The sequence below is a fragment of the Eutrigla gurnardus genome (assembly GCF_963514095.1).
Source record: "Eutrigla gurnardus genome assembly, chromosome: 12".
Lineage (NCBI taxonomy): Eukaryota > Metazoa > Chordata > Actinopteri > Perciformes > Triglidae > Eutrigla > Eutrigla gurnardus.
Genome location: NC_139926.1, coordinates 15602797 through 15620481, shown reverse-complemented (window position 1 = coordinate 15620481; position 17685 = coordinate 15602797). Strand labels below are relative to the sequence as shown.

The 17685-nt window shown below is 43.6% G+C and overlaps 1 protein-coding gene across 1 annotated transcript; it reads left to right on the top strand.

Annotated features, from left to right (window-relative positions):
* Positions 1-2094: 2094 nt before the first annotated feature.
* Positions 2095-15715, top strand: LOC311022385 (neuroligin-4, X-linked-like). The gene is given in 9 exon segments (XM_084023596.1): positions 2095-3063; positions 4081-4233; positions 6914-7099; positions 7620-8070; positions 8279-8492; positions 8991-9115; positions 11889-12498; positions 13802-13822; positions 13824-15715. Coding segments are annotated over 9 exon segments (2616 nt in total). The 5' UTR covers positions 2095-2585; the 3' UTR covers positions 14202-15715.
* Positions 15716-17685: the final 1970 nt, after the last annotated feature.

Genomic DNA, 17685 nt, shown 5'->3' with positions numbered 1-17685 from the left:
TGTGTGTGTGTGTGTGTGTGTGTGTGTGTGGGCATGTGTCGTTACAGGTTTGTGTGAGCATGCACTGAGTGTTTTTTTCTTTTGTCTGTGCATTTGTTTTTGTAGGTGGAATGGTACCTTCCACAGGTGTGTGTGTGTTTGTGTGTGTGTGTGAAACGTGCTTGTGCACTAATGTGATTTGTGTAATGGTGTGCGCTTGTGTGAGTGTGTTTCCCTGTGTGTTTCTCCTCTCCTCTCCTCCTCCATTCTCTCCAGTCTGTGCTTCCTCGCGGAGCTATAGGTGCGTATCATTGGATCAGTAGCTGCTGCCTGCCACACTGTCCAATCGCATCCAGGGAGAGAAAGAGACACGGGGAGAGGGACAGAGAGAGAGAGAGAGAGAGAGAGAGAGAGAGAGAGAGAGAGAGAGAGAGAGCAATAAGGGGGAGGGAGGAGAAAGAAAAGAAGAGAGGGAGATTGATCATTTGAACGTCCTGGGCCTTACAATCCTCCGAGAAACGCGTCCAAATCATTCAAAACGTTTTTTTGGGGGTCATTCACAGCTTTTCTCCGACCAAATCTTTTTTTTTTTTTTTTTTTTTTTTTGAGGGGGGGTTATTCCCACCATTCCCACCCGCCACCAGCAGCAGTAGCGGTATAGCAGCAGCAGCGGCAGCAGCAGCAGCAGCAGCAGAGGAATATCCCCCAATATCCCATCCCGGGCACGTCGGATAAACTGCAGCAGCGAAAACACGAGGCGAATATTGCGACGGACGGGAACGGGAACATGGTTGTGGGATTTCACACCTCTTCACCCTGGCTGGGTACGTTACATCCTACATTTTGTCATTTGATTTCTCTTTTACTGCAGCGAGGATGCAGGTTGAGGCTTTGCATTTAACGGTGTGTGTGCGTGTGTGTGTGTGTTTGTGTGTGTGTGTGTGTTTTGCCGTAGTCAGCTTCAGTGCCGATAAGAGATTTAGTCAGGATATTCTACCTCTCAACCAATCGGGTTTTTTTCCCTTCTTGTTTATTTTCCTTTTCGTCTTCCTTATTGATAATCGGAATGAGAAGGAATGCAGCGCGGCTTTTATCTCCTCTTTTCGGTGTAAAAACATGCAAGGAGAGGGTGGCAGACGGGTTTGCCTTGATAAATGGAGCGTTATTCATCAGCGTGTGTGTGATCACCACTGGAATGTTAACTAGCACCTTGGACAGCCGACACCAATACAATCTAACATGGGAGGAGCGATACTGATCATTTTGACACTCTAATATCTTTGCTGCTTAGTATGGATGTGCGTGTGCGTGTGTGTGATTACACGGAAATTGATGTTGCCCTCTTTCTGGGCGCGTGTGTGTGTATGTGTTAATATTCTGCCCTAAGGCCCCCAGAGAGAGATAGCAGTGTCGGCTGGGGAGCAGCTGTGTGTGTGTGTGTGTAGAAAGATAGAAAGAGAGTGTGTGTGAGGACGTAGAGAGCTCAAGAAAGTGTGTGTGTGGGTCTTTTGGAAGAGAGAAAACCGGTGTGTGTGTGTGTGTGTATTATTGAGAGACATAAAGCGGTGGTGTGTGCATACATCTGTGGTAGAGATAGAGAACAAAGTGTGTGTGTGTGTGTGTGTGTGTTTGTCACAGGCTTTCTACCTTATGCTCCATGCAGGTCAGGAGCCCCATGGTGGATTCAGGGTTTAATTAAGCGTGTGACGTGACTCTCCATCCCATCCTCCAAACCCCCCCCCCCCCCCCCCCCCCCCCACCCCCACCAACCAGGTCCTGTGATCTGTGAAACAGTGTGTAGTGAGGATGTGACATATGTCTGCGGCTACACACACACACACACACACACACACACACACACCATTCCTGTGTGACACCGCAGCCCTGACAGTCTGACACCGAATTAAGCTGAGCGGACAACATCTCGTTTGGCCTATCTATCGCTCCCGTATCTATTTTTAACGTGAACAGCAGCGAGGTAGCACAGCCTGTTTCTCTGATGTGTACGTGGCGCTGCGTGTACAGTATGTGACTTCTTCATCTGTCCGACACATTACTCTAATGAAGACTAATCACATTCCTCTCTCCTTCTTCTACGTCTCTTTTCCAGGAGGCAGTTTGGGCTTGTTATGGGGGTGACCGGAAGGAGAGAGTGACAGAGGAACAGTGATGCTACTGTTTACATAACGAGAGACTCTCTCTCTCTCTCTCTCTCACACACACACACACACACACATGCACAGAGACACACACACGCAGACATGAACAAATTGCTAGTCCAGGACACACACACTCGCTTAAACACTTCCACACATACAAACACACACAGACACGTATTCAAGGGACTCGCCGACTGAGTCACCACACACTCACAGGCACAGAATCAGTGACTCACACACAGGACCAAACACACACACATGGACAGACACACACAAGAGGAAGGAAAAGGTTGTATGCCAGAGCCAGGACTGCGTGGTATGGGCCAAGCTGAGCGGCAGCTGTCTGTGAGTGTTGGGATTCTCTGAAGGGTCAACACAGGCGTGACCCCTGCCCCTCCCGAAGGCCTACTGCTCTCCCATCTCCCAGCTTCCCCTAAACTCACCATCATGACTGAGCTGAGGACCAGGAGGACTCCCTCATCTCCGCTCCCATCCTCCTCCTCCACATTAGGTATTTTATCCCCTCTCCTCTCCCTCTGCCTGTTCCTTTCCCTCCATCCGCCTTCCTCATCGGAGCAGCAGACGGTGCCCGTCGTCTCCACGGCACAAGGCCGTATCCGCGGCATCCTGACCCCGCTGGCCTCCGACCTCCTGGGCCCCGTCATCCAGTACCTGGGAGTACCGTACGCAAGGCCTCCGACGGGGGACCGGCGCTTCCAGCCGCCCGAGCCTCCTTTGCCCTGGCCAGGAATACGAAATGTGACACAGTTTGCTCCCGTGTGCCCACAGTCGTTGGATGAGAGGAGCATGCTGGTAGATATGATGCCGTCCTGGCTCACGGCGAACCTGGACATAGCCGCGACGTACCTCACTCACCAGAGTGAGGATTGTCTCTACCTCAACATCTACGTGCCCACTGAGAATGGTGAGTGAATCTAACTGTCGGAGGCAAAAGTGAGCAAATATGCATGCAGGATTAGAATAAGGATAACATGAAATGTCTAAACGGAGTGACAACAACAAAGTGGCACTGGCTAACTTTGGGTTGACCACAAGGTGATTTTGGGGGCAACATGATTTAAACATGGAAGCGTCCCGCCTCTGGTTGAGCCAACACTTAATATGCAGACACCTGCGTCAGTCGCCAAGGGGTTTACGCCTTTACTTGTGGAGGAAAGTGGGAAGGACACAGGTTCACTCATGCATACATATTGGTTCATACACAGGGACACACACACACACACACACACACACACACACACACACATGGACAGTCACAGCCTCACTTTATATCCACCTGCTGAGAAATGAAGGTGGGGAGATATGAAGCACAGGGAAGCAGGAGAGCCACAGACTGTTCCAGCTTTTGTATGTATAAACCCAGTGAGTGATTAAAGGCTGAGATACATACAAATGGTCAGGGGATGGACACAAACACACACACACACACACACACACACACACACACACACACACACACACACACACACACACACACATACACTAACAGTCGATATGGACATTTATTCAAACATCTGCCAGAATGGAAACAGAAGGAAGGTGGGTGGATCTGTGCTGACACTCACACACAAATTGATTATGTGTGATTATGTAGCATCAGGTGCTTCAATGATGTCACCTTGAACCCAATGCCAGGCCATATGTTGCTCTATCTATCTATCTATCTATCTATCTATCTATCTATCTATCTATCTATCTATCTATCTATCTATCTATCTATCTGTCTGTCTGTCTGTCTGTCTGTCTGTCTGTCTGTCTGTCTGTCTGTCTGTCTGTCTGTCTGTCTGTCTGTCTATCTATCTATCTATCTATCTATCTATCTATCTATCTATCTATCTATCTATCTATCTATCAATCTATCTATCTGTCTATCTATCTGTCTATCTATTGATCCTCCTCTGTCTTTCTCTCTCTCTACCAGACATCCATGAGGAGGCGGGTCAGTGTCCGGTGATGGTCTACGTCCACGGGGGCTCGTACACAGAAGGCACCGGCAACATGATGGATGGCAGTGTGCTGTCCAGCTACGGCAACGTCATCGTCATAACCCTCAACTATCGCCTAGGAGTACTGGGTAAAATTCTGTATCCAATGCATCTTCTACATCTACATGCAAGTTGCTGAACTGAAAATATGACTGGTTGAGTGCCGTGTTAGTCCCCCGTTAGCCCAATCATGTTTCATCCAATTGAGTCATTGTGCAACAGAGATACCTATATCTTGATAGATGCATGTTTTTATGGCACATGCAACCAGGAAACAATCTATCGTGAAACAATCCATGTTTTGAAATGGCTGTAATGTTGTGTGCTTCAACACCAGACTCCACCTTTTGAGCTAGAACAATAGAAGTGCAATTACTGCTCAGGTGTTCTGGGTATTCTGATAATATCACTGCGGTATTATGCACTGCCTCGACAGTAATGTACTTTCCGTTTTGGGAAATGTATTAACAATTATTGGAAATGCAATGCACACATTTCTGTTGCATTTCTGGAAGCTGGGAATTTGTGTTTTTTATTAAAAAAAACCAGCAAAAGATGATATTGATCAATCAATAGACAACACAAGTTCCTTTTGCTATCAGCTGTCCGGTTTGTATTTATTAGAAAAGAGCTATGAATAATTATTGATGCAATGTAAATGCTACATCTTTTGTCCTCACTTTGAGTTTTATAGTCACCATCTGGATTGTTAAATCCTTCAGCGAGCTATGAAATATGTTATACATTAGTGAGATGTTTTCACCCAGAGTGCCTTTTTGTTTTTTTTTTAGAGAGAAAAAAATGTTCAGTATGAGCGTCCCTAGTGGAAATAAACCCCCCGAAGACATTTTTTTCCACTATTAGCACTGACTCAAATCTGATCCTTTTTTTTTTTTTTTTTTTTACCTCCATGACTCTCTGACTCATTGCTCTCTGAACAGCGAAAAATCTGATTCCCTGTGTTGTTTTCTAATTTTAGACAGCCTTGCACACAGGCCGAATAAATAGAATATCATAAAATCCTGACATTTAGGCTTTTTACCAGTGTAATTATAAAAATGATAAAGCCTCTGCAGGGCCACAGGGGGGTTGAAAAGAGACGTTGAAGGCATCGTTTGCTTTATTACAGCGAGTATAGGGATGTTTGTGTGAGCACAGCCTGCATATAGATTAAGCCAGACGTACAAGCTGCATATCTCAGCAGTGGCTGGGTTAAATCATGCCCTCACTCTCATTAGGAGCTGCCCACTATTTAATAATTCATATGGAGAGATTAATTCAAATGTGCCAGCAGGTTAATAAAATGTATGCTCACAGTATGTTGTGATTTAGCCTATTCAGCTTTCTAAAAATGATTTGGCCCAAATACCATCATCTCTTTAATCTACTTGATTCTGTGGATGTATGTTACAGAACATGACATGATACATGCATTCGAATGAGGCTGTTAATTAATTGATTTATCAATTAAAATGTACTCAAGAGCGCAACAGTGAAGGAGGAATTCTAATGGCATTTGGCCGCACTTTCTCTCAATTATTTAGTGCACTCATTTCGTTTTCTACCTTTTTATGCAGTTTTAGCACATTTTATACATCATGCGAACACACAGATTATGTTAATAATGTATGAGAGATATTTCTCTTCCAAAGGGAAGGACACTTCTGGGTTGTCATTTAATTAGACGGAGTATGTTTTTGAAAGTGGAGTGGAGTAGAGTTGAATACATCCTAAAAGGTTTAAAACGTTCAAACAAAAAAAAATATTGATTTCATTAGATATTGATTTCATATGATGGCATAAATCTGTATCTGCTTTGTGGGTGAAGCATTTAATTCTGACCTTGGGGATAAAACTAGTTGCTACAGCTGTAATTACCATATCAAGGTAGCCAATCCAACATGCTTCTTTCTTTATCTTCATCTCCATCCTCTGTGTTTACACCAACTCCAATATGGTCACCACCATCATCATCATCATGATCATCATCATCATCATCATCATCATCATCATGCTCCATCACAAGAAGCTTCCTCTTCTTCTTCATCTTCCTCATCATTGTCATCACAAGTTGGATGCATGAGGTGAGTCCATACATACAAATATACAAACAAAATAAATAAGCTGAAACGTATGAAACTCGCATTACAAGGACATTAATATAATGTCCTTGTAATGTTCATTATGCATGAGAGAAATGTCTGGCAAGTGATTAAATGTATTAAGCACTTACAGTAAGTGTTCATGGCCAGCTCGAGGTTCGGAGAAACGAGCTAATGCATTAATGACATGTACTGTAGTGGAGTTAGCCGTGAGAACCCTGTCTGTTTACTTAACACCATCATCTGCAAAGGGAATAAGTAATAGCTGCGCTTGTAGCTGCATGAGTGTGTAGGTTTATGTGTGTAAATTGATTTTCACCTACATTAATATGGATGCATCCTGTTGATTCAATACAATTTCCGATGTCTCATTTTTCATTAATATCTCTACCATGGTGATAGTGATAAAAATGATTGAAAAAAAAGCACCCTTTCTCACGCATTATTGATGTTGATGATGTTGGAATCACCTCCATGTGTGCTCCTGCGTCTCTGTAGATTGTAAAATTACTTTACAAAATGTCAGCAAGAAAAAAACTTCTTTTGATCGGCTTATTATTTATACATCATTTGCTCAGTTCTCTGCACAGCCTTTAAACAAGTCTTTAAACGTAATGCCTACGTGTTGTACTGTTAGAACTACATCTCCCTCTCTGTCTGCCTGCAGGGTTTCTGAGTACGGGCGACCAGGCAGCGAAAGGGAACTACGGCTTGCTGGATCAGATCCAGGCTCTGCGCTGGGTGAAGGAGAACATCGCGGCCTTCGGAGGAGACCCGAGCAGGGTCACCGTGTTTGGATCCGGAGCCGGGGCCTCATGCGTCAGCCTGCTTACCTTGTCTCACTACTCGGAGGGTAAGGGAGGATCATGGACAAAAACACTGCGTTTTGTATTCAGTTTAAGATATGGAAATGTCTTTGCACAGTCAGTATAAGCAGATAGAGAGTTGGGCACCTTGAAGGTAGTTGGGTGCTGGGGAGGTTGATACACTTATGGTTATGAAACCTTTCATGGTCTCTACCGAGAAAGCTTTCATTTACTGGTATAAATGACTGAATAAACCTTTGAAATCTGGTAATAAACAGCCTGCATGTGAAGTATAGCTGAAAGCTGTATTATTTTAAACTGTTAACCCTCACCTACTTGAACCAGATGCTCTAACCGTGACCCGGCTTCCTTTTGAATAATGCATCTCTGTGTTCTCTCGCTATGGGAATACTAGTTCTGCATCGTATGCAAATGTATGTGAGACTCTCCATATGGAAACATGCGTGTGTGGCTGCATGTGCATATATAAATGTATACATGTGTTCCTCAGTGTATATATGTACAACCATATGTGTATTTAAGCGTGGGTGTCCATGTGTATCTCAGACCTGTTCCACAGAGCGATCATCCAGAGCGGCAGCGCTTTAGCCAGTTGGGCCGTCAACTACCAGCCCAGCAAGTACGCTCGGCAGCTCGGCGAGAGAGTGGGCTGCGCCATCGACGACAGCACCCAACTGGTCGCCTGCCTCCAGGGCCGGAGTTACCGCGAGCTCGTGGAGCAGAGCATAACGCCGGCCAAATATCACACGGCATTTGCCCCTGTGATCGATGGCGATGTCATACCTGATGACCCGCAGATTCTGATGGAGCAGGGAGAGTTTCTGAACTACGATGTGATGCTGGGGGTTAATCAGGGCGAGGGCGTGAAGTTCGTGGAGGGCATCGTGGACTCGGAGGACGGCGTCACGTCTGAGGACTTTGACTTTGCGGTGTCAGACTTTGTGGATAGTTTGTACGGATACCCAGAAGGCCGAGACACGCTGAGAGAGAGCATAAGGTGAGCAAGTCTGTAAGCTTATTCATGTATTTAAGGCATCGTTTTGGGACACTCTCATGTCTGTTAAATGTAAATATGAAGTGTGATTCTTCTCACCTGACTCATTTGTCCAACTGTCCCTTCTAATGGATGTTTCACATATATGGTTATTCACGTTTTTTACCTAAATGACAATAAAAGATGCTCATCTGAAATGTATACCCTAAAGGTTCATGTACACGGACTGGGCGGACCGCGACAATGCAGAAACCCGGAGGAAGACTCTGGTGGCGCTATTCACAGACCACCAATGGGTGGCGCCAGCGATTGCCACCGCTGACCTCCACGCTCAGTACGGATCCCCCACCTACTTTTACTCTTTTTACCACCACTGCCAGAGTGACGCCACGCCGCCTTGGGCTGACTCCGCCCACGGTGACGAGGTAAATTGATGTCACACTGCTACCGAGGTAGTAGTGTGGGTGATGGCATGAAACATGATATTAAATATCAAGGGGAAGAGTAGCGACGGTGCATTTTGGTTTGGGTTTGGGCCAAAATGAATGTGAATAATGTCTTAAATATTTTAGAAATATTAATGCGATGAATCAGGACTTCTTGGTTGAGATCAGCCGTCAAGTGCTGCTTCATATTGATTTGCACAAAGTGCTTAATAAGCAGAATCAAGCTTACAGCAGGGAATATCCGCTTTATATTTACCACTGTGATGATTATAGTTAATTACAGTCGCCTGTTGTTTTCTTCTGCTTTAACAAAGAAGTACATTTTTGGTTTCCATGTTTTTAGTATAGGGGGCTTGTCTTATGTTCGGCGTACTGATTGGATTTCAGTCCAGATGATTTCGGAGGATTTATCAAATTGGAGATCTGTTGGCTCCTACTGTATGCTGTACTAAAGTGTGTGTCTGCATGTGTGCGTAGGTGCCCTACGTCTTCGGCGTGCCCATGGTGGGACCCACTGATCTGTTCAACTGTAACTTCTCCAAGAACGACGTGATGCTGACCGCTGTTGTCATGACTTACTGGACCAACTTCGCCAAGACTGGGTGAGCTATTAAGAACGTGCGCTGATGTGAGATTTCATTATGAAAATCCCAAAGAAGACCAAACAAAGCACGGCTTCAGTAATTCTCTTAATTCCCGCCTTCTTAGACACAGAAATTCGTTTCTAATTTCTGCTATCAATATCAAATCGCCACCTACGTGCAGAGAGCGTCTCATGATAATGAATGAAAGCCAGGCGTTTAATCACATTTTTAAAAATGTGTAAGAAAATGCACAGTTGTCAGTAAGAATTCCCCCTCCATCTTGGACGCTCTGCAGAGACAAGGTTTTGGCAACGCACACTGCTGTTGCTGTTACTGCGGACAGCTCGCTCTGGATTTTTACAGGAACAAATCTCCGCCAAGCTCGAAGTAAGACAGCCGAGAAGACAAGTCCGTGGTGTCATCAAGACAAACAGCAGACACTCTCATATGGTTTCTTAATGTTTCATTTACTGGGAGTGTAGTTGCAGGGAGATGATAACAGGTTTTGATTAGCATTAAGCAAATGTGTTTCCAAGGAATGATGACCGTATGCATGGGGGGAAAAGCATTGGTGCCAATTTATAGGACTTGTATTCAAGACGTAGATCAGTCAAATCCATTTCTCTGTCCAGTTTTGTTCCATCAAGATAAGTAACATTTTAATAGCATAGAAAAAATAAATACTAGCTTTCTTTTGAAACGATGCATTAGAGAAAAACGGCTGAGTTTTAGAGGAACAAGAATAATGAGCTGACAGGTGAAGGATATGTTATTATAATGTCTTTTCCATCAAATGGCATCTGACGTCTTGACAAAAAGGCAGCACTTACAATTATGAATGCAGCGCTTCAGACGCATTTAGGCAGAGGCTACACAGAGGCTCTCAGGCATGTCAAAATCTTGACATTGCTTTTTTTCTTTGGGCCTTGGCTCACAAAGTAAAAGACCCATCGCTGTTGAAACAGTCCTTGAGGAAAGCCAAGGTATAATGTCCTCAAAGAAGAATGAAAGATCAGCCACTGTTTGATCAATATTTTCTCTTCTCTTTTTGAAAGAAAATAATTCTGCCAAAAAAAACCTACAAATTTGTCAGATTTGTAAAATCTATGTCAAAAATCTATGTTTTTCATTGTAGCTCACAAATTTCTCATTCGTTTTCCACTCTGATATGATGATATTTGTCTTATTTTAAGAGGAAGGGCAGCTCTGTCTCACCTTCTGTACCTTACATTCCCTTCTCTTCTTCTCCCCTGTTCTGCTCCTTATCTCAAAACTGGTGCAATGACACATAGAGCGTATTCAATATGTTAACTCAAAAATAAAAATGATCTGCCAGTGGCTCGAAAAACCCTTTAAGAGATCCAATGGATTAAAATTGAAAGTGAAATGATCTGCTAATAGCGGAGAATACAGTTGTAGAAAGAATCCACATTTACACTTTTATACCCCCGACAGTCCAAACTGATAAGAGTACCTTTTATCTCTCCACTCTGACATGATATTCAAGATAAAAGTAATTGTTGAGGATGGACCCTCTTTCTGCAGTGCTCGAAAGTGAGTAATTACCAGTAATTAATCCAATGGAGGCTCACTCCACGGAGACCTCTCCAGATTTACAGAGACATCTGCAGTCTAGACCTGGATTTAAATCACCGTAGAGCCGTCGCTATCTCACAACATGCAAAACTGGGAGCGTGCTCGCACATGTTTTGTGACGCCAGGTGCATTAAGGCTGATTTCACTTCAATTATCAACGGGGAACTTTCTCTGAAGAAAGAATCCACCCGGTTGAGAGGACCTCCGATGGTGATGGAACTCTGCGGCGGCTCCATTTAATAGGGAGGATGTGATGCTCCCCGATGTATATTTTGTAAGCTTCTGTGTGGGCGTACAAAATCCTCAGCCTGAGCGTGTGTGTGTGTGTGTGTGTTCTCGCTGGTAGGTCTTTGTGCTAGCTGCCTTTTTTGTGGTGCTCATAAGGTGTTGATTGATAAGTGAGCTTATAGCGTGAAACCGACAAGTCTCACAAGGTGCGCTGCTCTTTCATTCGTGTCACTTTCGCTGCCGACACAAATACGTCGTAAATTGTCAAATAAGTGCCTGTGCGTATGTGTCATCACCCTGAAACACACACATTCATCTTGAATAAAGATATCTGCCAGTTTTTTTTTGTTTTTTTTTGAAGGGCAAATATCCACAAGCAGCTCCAGCTGCAGGATTTTCAACTGTGCATTATGTAACTGAACTGAGATGTTAGTGGACAAAAATCAGTGATCTGCAACAGAATCACATTTGAGCTATTTTTAAAGGAAATTGTAAACATTTTTCTTGCCACTGTTTTGTCATTTGTTGCTTTGACATTGATTTAGAAGAGAAATGTGTGCCAGCACTGGTGAAACTATTGGGCAGCATGAGAGAAAGTCGTATCCCCAGAGGAGAATAGCCAGCTGAGTCTCTGACATTAGAAATACGGAAAAACAAGAAATATTGATATTTATGGTAGAACATTGAATCTTTCTTCTATTTCTGAAATATGACCATAGAAAAGTGTAAACAGTAAATATGATGGTGGAAACTCTGTATTTTCTTCTATTTCTTTTGCATTATTTAATCCAGTTCTGTTATGTTGCATTATTATCTTGGAGCTTTGATTTAAATCTTACATGGTGTTCTCAGCTCCTGACAGCTTGTTGTATAAGATGACAGCTATTTTTGGAACAACAGGAGCAGAGGGGATGAAAATCAATGTCCTGCCTATCACAGACTATTAACTGTGTTTCATCCTTTCCAGTGACCCAAACCAGCCGGTTCCTCAAGACACCAAGTTCATCCACACCAAACCCAACCGCTTTGAAGAAGTGGCCTGGTCTAAGTACACCCCTAAAGAGCAGCTGTACCTCCACATTGGCCTGAAGCCTCGCGTCAGAGACCACTACCGTGCCACCAAAATCTCCTTCTGGCTGCAGCTGGTTCCTCACTTGCATCATGTCAACGAGCTCCTCCAATCGGTGTCCTCCTTCACGCACAGTCCCTCTCCGCAGGACGGCAGCCCTTATGCTTTCACTAAGCGTCTAAATAAAGGCAGGCAGCCTACTAGTACACGCCATCCGGGGTCACCGGGCGCTACTTCGCAGCCGCTGGATTCTGCTGTCAGCAAAGGTGAAGGGGAGGACGGGGTCCGCGTCCCCAACGAGGGCTACTCAACAGAGCTCTCCGTGACGATCGCAGTGGGAGCGTCGCTGTTGTTTCTCAACATCCTCGCCTTCGCAGCGCTGTTGTACAAGAAAGACAAGAGACGCCTGGAGCACCGCCGGCCACGCCCACTTCCTCCCCCGAGACGAGACATCACGCCGGCAGACGTCGCCGCTCACCTGCAAGGGGAGGGGCTCATGTCGTTACAGGTGAGGCATATGTTTTTGTATTGATTTGGAGTGTCTGTATTCATCTGTAAGTTATTCTCCATAATTATCGTGCTTATTGTTGCTAATCACACACGGTATGATGATAACAAATGGATGAAGTAACACCAAGCCCGTTGAGGTTGTATATATGCGTGACTTGCCTCCTGCCAGAGGAGAAGCTGCCAGTAGAGCACTTTTGTAAAACACAGCCTGTCTCAGACATCATCAGTGCGAGGATGTGTGTGTGTGTGTGTGTGTGTGTGTGCTTTGATGCATGTGTGAGCTCCGTCCAATTGCCTGAATTGCTTCCAGTTGCCTCCAATTCATCCGCCGTCTATTTGGCCCCTTTTGAACTTGGTTAGTGGCTATCAAAGTCTCCCACGTCGAGCGCTAAATGTCAGATCTGGCATAAAGCAGACAAATACTGTTAATTGGCAATTGAGCTGCAGTTATATAGCTTGACATTGCCGCTGTTATTTTAATTGTGTTTAATTATTTAAAAATATCTTTGTGCGCTATTTTTAGCTTTTTGGGCACCACCAGTAGACCTGACACGATGAGGAAACATCAAGCCTGTTTGTTTTTGCATACATTATTGTTGTGCATTGTATGTTTGTGCTGAACATAATTGTTCTGACTAGGAAAACGTGCTGGGCTCGGAGGCTAGAAACCGCCTAGAATTATTCCAAAATAAGTGAGGAGATGATGATAGAAGATGATGACAAATAGCAGTTTGCTTTGTTTGACTGCTAGATGCTTGATCATCTGAAACAAATCTGTCTGGAGAAACCCTAAACTACAATCATTTCTCTCTCATTTCACAAATTTGAATGAGTTGTGGTGATCATTTTAAGAAATGAAGTCTTACAGAGACACTAATAGCCTGTCATGGTTGGTTCCCTTTATACTTTTACCAGATTCAGTGTAATTAATATGTATCACTGGGTTAATTAAATGTTATTAGAATATATTAGATTTTTCATATTGTGAATATCAAATATATAATTTCACATTACTTCTATTGGATACAATTAAGTATAAATGAGCTAGAAGTTGTTGATGAAATCTTTGGAAGACAGTTTATTTAATTTGACATCATGTGTGCATAATATTATGATATTGATTTCAGCCACAGGGCTTGGCCATCATAACATGGGATTTGATAAGAGATGAAATTATTAATTCATTAATAGAAAATGAATTTGAACATAGCTTAAGGAAATATTCTGAAATTTTAACAATAATGAAAACACTCATTAGATTATTTCTTTGTGTCCTCTCATCTAAACGACCCACCTTGTAGGTGAAGCAGCTGGAGTGTGATAGCTGCGTCCGCAGACGAGAGGAATAACACTCACCACCATCACACTCTGGATACGCTGGACGCCCTGGACGGCATGGACACCCAGGACATCTACAGCACGCTGGACACCGTGCGCCTCACCTGCCCGCCCGATTACACCCTCACCTTGCGCCGCTCCCCCGATGACGTCCCCCTCATGACCTCTCTGACCCCAGGATCGCTGCCCGTGACTCCCGGGTCGCACCCTGTTACCCCAGCGACGCCTATGACGCCTGGATCCGTGGTGGGGATGAGGATGGGACATCCGCACCAGGGGTACACACACCATAGCCCATATAGTAATACACACTTGCCACACACACACATCTCCACGCACACACACTCCACCACGCGTGTATAACCGCAGAAAGATACTACACACAGGGACATAATTACAACACACACACACACCCACACACACACACACACACACACGTAAAACAAAATACATAAATACCTCTACTAATTACCCTGCAGGATTGTTACAGATGGAGTGACAGAAAGACAATTTTCAGTAACAGGACGAAAAGACAGACAGCTGTGTGTTGCATGTTGGGATACGGAAGACAGACTGGATCCCGGGAGATGCAGTTCTATGCATCATTTGCTCATAACCTTGAACGAGATGAGCCAAGGCATCCATCAAATGACTCAAAACCTGCTTTGGATATTAAATCTTCTGCTTTTTCTACACCCGAGGAGAGGAGGACGAGACGGAGGATGTGGAGGAGGAGGAGGAGGAGGAGGAGGAAGAGGAGGAGGAGGAAGAGGAGGAGGAGCGCCGTGGCAAAAGGGTCAGTTATGGATCAGTTTACATCTCCTACTGTACCCGTGCTGCGCGGCGAAGCGGTGCTGAGCAGAGCACATGCAGATGCAGAAGTGAGCTAAGAAGTACCACACACAGAGACTGCTGATGTCAACTTGAACAACCTGTGAAATGTGAATGTAGCATTTTTTTTTTTTTTTCAATTTAAAGATCAAAGGCCCTATCTGCCAAGGATCAAACTAAGCTGAGGAGAAAATAACAAATTTCAGCAAGAGATGGATGTAAAGACAGACAGGAGTAAGAGGGGATTTAAAAAAAAAAAAAAACAACATTAGCTGAGGGAAAAGTTTGTCAGAGGGTGGGAAAGAGATTACGATTTCATTGAGAGGGATTTAACAGCTGCGAGAGCGAGAAAGACGAAGTGAGATTAGAGTGATACGGAAAACACAGGAATGAAAAGTACGCCAAGAGACAGAAATTAGCTTCAGAGGATGAAACGGCCACTGAAGTGTTGTCAGATTTAATGAAGAATCACTCTAACCAGCTATGTGTTAAACTCTTGTAAATAGAATGGGAAGATACAGATGATATATTATGATTTATAGCATTTACCTGCTGTCGCATTAAAACATGACTTATTTAACCACATTAATGCTTTCATTTCAGATATTACTATATTATTGTATAGGTGTCCTGAAGCAAGGCTGGTTCTCTTTCTATCTGGCCCACTGTAGTATATACACAGTACCTACGTTAAAAGGCTATATTTGCTATGCACAGCCATTTCAGCGATTCTCAACTGTGTTAACGTCGCAATACTTGTGTAGCAGTTGAAGTACAGGACATTTTCACACCATCTACCGTCTATTTGTTTGACCATCGGATGTGGAGCTAGTACTGTGTATATAATGCAATTTGGTTTGATGACTGAACACCAGCCAAAATCCATGACCCTTAACCCCTTTAACCCCTCCCGTTCTCCTTCCCGCCTTGTTCCTAAAATGTATCTTGAAGGCCTTACCCTTAATTCCTAATAAGCCCAATCTTAATTAATGTTTCCGTAGACAGATGGGTGGTTATGATTCAGAGGGTCCCCCCCCCCCCCCCCCCCAAAAAAAGAGTCAAGAATGGAGCCCCACTATTTCTAGAAGAGCCCCTTCTTTGAGCTATCTAATGCCCACCGATAATTGTTTGATGAAGAATTGTTGAAGCTTCAAATCTCTCCTCAGTATCACTGACTGTAGAAAAATGTGTCTCTTTCACCCACATTTTAAAGCTTGGAATATAGTTTAATATTTGCCACCATGTTGCCAATTATTCAGAGTCAAATTTGATTAATTAGGTGCAGCCTGGGTTGAGCTGTGGAGGGACGATCAGCGTGGCTTCGTGTGATAGTTTCACTTGACACTGAAGAGCCCTCCAAACATACCGCTTTTAACCGCCCTAATATTCTCTTAATGGAGACATATTTTTTTTGTTCAAATTGCCGCCAACACACGCGACAGAAGAAGTCAAATTAATTATTAAAAAGCCACCACCAGCATCTCGTGGAGATAATGATTGATTTTATTTCAGACAGAAGTCAGGCTTTTCCTGCTGACTTCACAGCGAGTGCTTAAGGGCACTGGTGGCTACTGCTATGTGTCATCATAACGAGATCCGCAGCGTTTATGACATTTATTTTCAGCCAATTCATATTAACACACTCGCTGTATGGGGCCGCTAACGCAAAGATAAAAAACGTATAAGTCAACTGAAGAACAAACCCCAAACTCCAACCGGTATGTTAACCAAAGGCTCTAACCCTGAGATTGTTTCCTGTTTTATCCTCTGTTTGTGCTCCTTCCCTTACCCCCCCCCCCCCCCCCCCCCCCCTCGTCCTGCCCCCCCTCCCAGCCTCATCTGTGTGACTTCATGCAGCTTCGTCACAGTGTGGCCTATTTAACCTCCTCTCATCCTAAGTAACTTCTTCATGAGAGATTTTAGTTAATTGTCAACAGAGTACATGAAAAATGAAGGCTGAAAAATTTGTGGATGACAAGCAAAGAACTTTTTACAAAATTATATAAAAATAACATTTAATGGATGTTTGATTGACTGAATTTTTTTTTCTCTTTCATATGGGTTTATTGACTCAGCGGATGGCTGGATTGTGTCAAGCATAAAACATTTCTGCTGCATTTTTGAAAAATAAAAATATCAGTATTTTACAATTTATGAGCATTTTAAATGTCTTGTCTTAATTTGGAATATGTAGAGTAGTGTTTCCCTGTTTCCAGTATTCAAAGGGAAGTTAGTCAGCTTGGCTCTGTCTTGTAACAAAATGATTCACCTTTTCTTTAACTAACATGTTCAATCTTGTTTACGTAATAAAATGTGGTTTTGTCAGTAGCCATGTGCTGAAATACTTCGTCAGTCCTCTTGGCCAATTAACAGTTTCAGTCCATAATTCCAGTAAAACCACAATTTGTAGACATTGGTTTTGTTTATACTGATATAACATTAATTTGAGGTGCTTTTTTCCCACTTTTTGACAGAGCCAAGCTTGCTGTTTCCCCCCTCTTCCAGTCTTTATGCTAAGCTAAGCTGGTCTGCAGCTGACTGTTGCTTTGTATTCAGCGTACAGACATGACAACTAACTCTCATCACAAAATGAAATAAGCTTATTCCTCAAAATGTCAAACTATTCGTTGAGATTTAAAAGCATTGTAAAGATTATTCTTTATGGATTATATCTAGCTTTGCTCAATAGTGCATATGTTGTACAGTTACAGAACTCTTACTGCAGCAAAAGAGGGAGATATTACTGTAAATCATTGTGGAGCAGCAGCCCCTGCCAGCTGGCCAAGGAGACCCTGTGAGATGTGAAAGAACCAAATTCATGGCTGACTTCCAGAGCAGATTGATGTCTCCTACAGTGTGTCCCAGCTCTAATCCCATTAACTAGATATAACTGCAGTTAATTAGATTTATGGCTGGCAACACATTAGAAAGCATGAGTTCAAGTCGTGACCAGGTGTCTTTTTTTTTTGTTGGATGTCAACGTGTGCAGACAGAGACCTGGGAAGCCAATGTAAGT